This window comes from Leptopilina heterotoma, unplaced genomic scaffold, assembly GCF_015476425.1.
Source record: "Leptopilina heterotoma isolate Lh14 unplaced genomic scaffold, ASM1547642v1 Lhet_63, whole genome shotgun sequence".
NCBI classification, from domain to species: Eukaryota; Metazoa; Arthropoda; class Insecta; order Hymenoptera; family Figitidae; genus Leptopilina; species Leptopilina heterotoma.
Window position 1 is genome coordinate 1201345 of NW_025111149.1, and position 5192 is coordinate 1206536.

A 5192-nucleotide genomic window follows, 5' to 3' on the forward strand; every position below is an offset into this window, starting at 1 on the left:
TCACAGCTGACTTCCGGTCATGCTCACTACCCACCTAATACTCTAATTTTACCATGAAAATTATTTCTCAAACTCTTAAAAATCTTATGAAAACCATAAAATTATTCTACTAGAAATTAAAACAAATTTTTTTTGCCACAAACGTACTTTTAGATAATAATTTATTTTATTTTTTGACTTTTAATCTCTTCAATTGATTAGAGAGGTTCCCCCACTAAACTTTTCATTTGTGTATCCCAAGAATACTATCCGTTAAATTTTGAATACATTTAAATTATATATATAGAACACGCCGTTAAACAAGCTTTTGAGAATTCACTTGAACAATAATTGAATTTGTGCTTATTTTCATCGTATTTTGTATTAATACTGTGCATTATAAAGTGAATAATAATGGCTGATAACATTTACTACTCGAATAAATATTACGACGATACTTATGAGTACAGGTTTGTGAAAATTATATATGTATATACTCTCACATCATCCCCTTTTTCTGCATACGACTCTTTTGTTTGAAATGCAAATAAAACAAGTCATCATTTCAAGTATTTTTATAACTGTGACACAATTTTAAGGAAATTTCTCTCGTTGTTGTCTGTATTTTCTATTTTTCCATGTAGATATATACCGAATGTTTTCAAATTTTATTGTAAACAATTTGACACATTTCCTTATACATAACCTCAAAATGCATCGAGTTTTTCAAAACTGACATTTTTATGATTTTTGTTTTTTATGTATATTTTCCAAAAGATATCAAGTTATTACTAATTATAAATATACTTTCTTTTATAAATAATATAATAATTATGAGAATGGTTGATTTTGTTAATTAAAATCTCTTAATTTGAAACGTGTTTGTAAAGTAAGTAAGTTGGTAAAGTTTCTATCGTTTCTGTATTTAAATATTTTAAATAATAAAAAGAGTTTTTAGTACAATTTGTTCGGTTTAAAATTATTTATTTAATCCAAAACGTTAATTTAATTAAATTGTATTAAAAATTCCAATTTACTGATTTTTATTTGTTTATATTAGACTTGGATTTAATTTGTAATCTTTTGTTATTTGTACCTTGCATTGTACTTGAGAAAAATGTTAAAATTTCTATTTACGTTAAAAAATATTTTCAGGCATGTGGCGTTACCAAAAGAATTAGTGAAACTGGTGCCAAGGGGTCACTTATTAAGTGAAAAAGAATGGAGAAACATTGGGGTACAACAAAGTCAGGGTTGGGTACATTATATGACTCACGATCCAGGTAATTTTATATTTCTATTATTAAATAGTGATTTAATTATAAATAATTCTATTTTCTATAATTTAAATTTTGAATCGTTTTTTACTTTAATTAGATACTTTATTATATACACTGTAAAAAAAAATTTCTGTAGATTTACAGTTTTGTTTAGAATTTTATAAAAACTTGTAAAATAACTTCTTTAAAAGTAGTGAATTTAAAATCCCTTCTGTAAAATTAATACTTTTAATGTGTCAATTTTACAATTTTCTGTAAATTTACTACTCTGAATGTAGGTAATAAAAAGACAAAAATATTACCTACATTCAGAGTAGTAAATTTACAGAAAATTGTAAAATTGACACATTAAAAGTATTAATTTTACAGAAGGGATTTTAAATTCACTACTTTTAAAGAAGTTATTTTACAAGTTTTTATAAAATTCTAAACAAAACTGTAAATCTACAGAAAATTTTTTTTACAGTGTACTATTAATAAGTATTAATATTAATCTATTTGTTAAATAATTATTTAATTACTTTATTTAAATTGATTTAATTTCCCTCCTAAAATTAATTTTATTGCTTTACCTAAATTAATTTTAGTAGAGAAATTAAAATATCAATAAGAATTATTGATTTATTTATGAAAGCAGTTAATAATTTATCAATAGTAATTAATAAAACTATTTGTTCTAGAACCTCATATTCTTCTATTCAAAAGGAAAATCACATCTCCGCCACCTGAGAAATAATATGTATTTAAAGGATGATTTTCTCTCGCCAAGTGACGTTTTAAGTTAAGATATTAATCTTAGAAGAACTCAGCTAAAAATGGTAATGTACAAATAATTATTATTATTATTACTTTTCTATTGACTACTAGCACAATCAGCTAAAACTGCTAAACAATAATTTAATAAAATGAAATTGAGAAAATTGATTTTTTGTTTTAAATAAGTAAAATTAAAAATATTGTTTAGATTCTGACAATATAGAAAATTAAAAAAAGATATAAACAAATATGTTCATAAATAACGTAAGAACAATTTGTTAGCTGAGTTCTTTTAACGTCTTATTTCGACATGTCATTTATAGCATGTGAACTGAGAGTCTGTAAATATGTTAATAGATAATTTTTGGATTGTAATAACACTCGAAGGATAATTATGAAAAATTTATGTAGGAAAAAAATTATGAAAAAGAAAAACAGACAAAAACTTAACTACGAATATTTTTGTGGCAGACCTTCAAGGTTTCAGTATTAAACGATTTTTTTTCTACTATATATAAAAAGTCTGTTATATTTTTTTTTCTCGTCAAAAAGTCGTGTAAAACATGATCGGTTGCAATTATCAATATTGCACTCGACACGAGGCGTTTATGCCTAATTCGAAGATCTATAAATAATTATTATTAAAAAAAATGGAAAAAAATACAAAAATCTATTTAATACTATCATCGAAAATATTATTAAGTTTCACTAGGTCTGCGTCTACCTATACTTTTTTCAATTCTTTAAAATCAGTTCCACTAACATATAAGACTCTTTATAAAAAAAAATGGAAAGGAAAGAAAAAAACTTAAATTATTTTCTAAGCATCGAATGTCCAGTAATCAGAGTTCATCTCATCAAATTGAAATGATTTCTGTTGTTTCTACCTAAAATGATGATATGTATTTTAAAAAGCATCGTAAAATAAAATATATTCGTTTTTATAATTTATTGTTAATTTTTATTAATTTCGAATACTATTAATAGAAACTAAAATAAATTAAATTGCAAAAAATGAATTTTGCAAAATTAATTTTTTAATTAAATCCTAAAATAAAATATGTTTCGAATATTGATAAACATTATTTATTTCTTGCTTCATTGATAATAAATTAAAGTGCTAAAAAATTGGTGTTTTTTTAATTCGCAAAATTATTTTTTTTGTAAAAATTTCCAATAGAAATTAGAAATGTGTAAGACGTTTGTAACTTATGAGTTTGAAATTTCAGATCCGCCCACTTGAAAAAGGCTTCTTTACTTTTTATATGTACATGTTTTTGAGGGCCCATTCACTGGAATACCTTGGGAATTTCCATTGCTGACCTTGTACTGTCAACGTGACAAATGCGTGTTACGTATTAAAGAGTTGAAATCTTTTTTAAATATTTTTCATTCACAAGAGATAAAAGCAAAAGGAAGTTATAAAAACTTTTTTAAAAAATAATTAAATTTTTTTAATTAATTATTTTTAAAAATATTTTTCATTCACAAATAATATAAAAACAAACGGAAATTATTAAAATTTTCTAAAAACAATAATTCAATGTCGCAAACAATTTTTTATCAAAAAACATTTTTTTAAAAATTAAAAAAAGAATTTTGTTAAAAATAATTTTAATTTTTTGGGAATTTAAATACTTATTTAATTTAATTTAATTTTAAATTAAGTTTATCTTTTAATTTGTTAATTTCTTTATTAATTTCATCTAATACTGCACTGTTGAGAGTAATTATAAAAATATTTACTCATCATTCTGTTCTGAAATTTAAAAATTAATTCTTATTTATGTAATCTTAATTTCACTCTTCACGCTAGCCCTATTTTTAATATCCAATAATAAATTCCTAGCACTTTGAAGAATTCTAATTGTGAATATTTTAGAAAAATATACAAATTTATATTCTTTTAGCTAAAATTTTGTTTTTTCAAGAAATATAAAAACTAAAGATTAATTACAAAAAAATTCCAACGCCCGGCCCCTATTTAATTAAAGCAGATTCACTTTACTAAATGCGTAATATTTACTGGATTAGTCAGGATATTGCGAGTTTTATTCAGTCATTCTATTTTATACACAAATTAACATGTTGATTAAGCGTGAGACCTCCTACATTTTTTTTCTCCTTTTTTTTTACTGTTATTCATAAAATAATTTTCTGCCTTATAATGAACCCATTGTCACCCACACACGTGTCCTTCTATTTTGTCGAAATAATTTGCACAAATATTTTTTTTTTCTTGTATTCGTAAACATAATTATTGTTTGTAATTATCTTGATTATTTAACACAACAATGAGAAAAATATATTTTTTGTTCTATAATATTTTTTAGACTGTACAAATATGTTTTTTTGAGTTTATTTTTCAGAAAAGAAATTTTCCTGAATCGGAGAGATTTCGAATTTTCCATTGTCAATGTTTTCAATTTTACAGAAGGTATGATTCATTTTTTTCTTTTTTTTATCAATTATTATTTATTACTTTTTTCCTTTTCTCCTTTTTTAATTCTTTTCCTTTTTCCTTTTTTATCAATTATTATTTATTATAAAATATCTATTATTAAATTAATATTTTATAAATTTAAAATAATTTTCCACAATTTTTAAAAAAGATATAATATTAAAAAAAGCGATTAGGTATTTTAAAAATTCAGAACCGAAATGTTAAATATAGTGTGGTAATATGTTTTTTTACTACAATAAATAAATAAATAATAATAATAATTCCGATTTAAATATATAAATTAATAAAACACAGCTTTAAATAAACAAAGAATTTATTCCTCGAAGCTGGAATCAGGATACACGAATCGCCAACAATTAAATATGATATTCTGAGATGCCGAATTCTCAAACAGATAAAGTGCATCTTTACACTTTGGACCCAAAACGGCAACTGCCCAAGCCATCCCTTGGAAAACCGCGCTTTCCTTGGGAGTCACCAAATTCCTATCCCTTGCTGTCCTTGTCTAGCATAGACCATATGGTTATCATATGGTCCTCGTACCGCCTAAATCTCTGAGTCTCTCATTGTTCCCGTGAAGTTAGACCCAAAGTTGTTGTCAAGCAAGTTTAAGACATTTCACAAAAATTTCCTCTCCGACAATAGAAATAAAATATTTATTTTGAGAAAAAATTAATCAATTCACTTTTTGATAGTCTGAAAATATTGTAATA

The 5192-nt window shown here is 23.7% G+C and overlaps 1 protein-coding gene across 1 annotated transcript; it reads left to right on the top strand.

The window, feature by feature from the left end:
- The first annotated feature begins 230 nt into the window (after nt 1–230).
- LOC122509827 (cyclin-dependent kinases regulatory subunit-like) lies at nt 231–2962 on the top strand. Its single transcript, XM_043624085.1, has 3 exons — nt 231–449; nt 1135–1262; nt 1940–2962. Exons 1-3 carry the CDS (start codon nt 394–396, stop codon nt 1993–1995), a joined length of 240 nt encoding a protein of 79 aa, XP_043480020.1. The 5' UTR covers nt 231–393; the 3' UTR covers nt 1996–2962.
- The last annotated feature ends 2230 nt before the right edge of the window (nt 2963–5192 follow it).

Coding starts and splice junctions, on each gene's coding strand:
- LOC122509827 (XM_043624085.1), top strand. CDS start 394: ATGGCTGATAACATTTACTACTCGAATAAATATTACGACGATACTTAT. Junction 450..1,134: donor GACGATACTTATGAGTACAG/GTTTGTGAAAAT, acceptor AAATATTTTCAG/GCATGTGGCGTTACCAAAAG. Junction 1,263..1,939: donor TTATATGACTCACGATCCAG/GTAATTTTATAT, acceptor TATTTGTTCTAG/AACCTCATATTCTTCTATTC.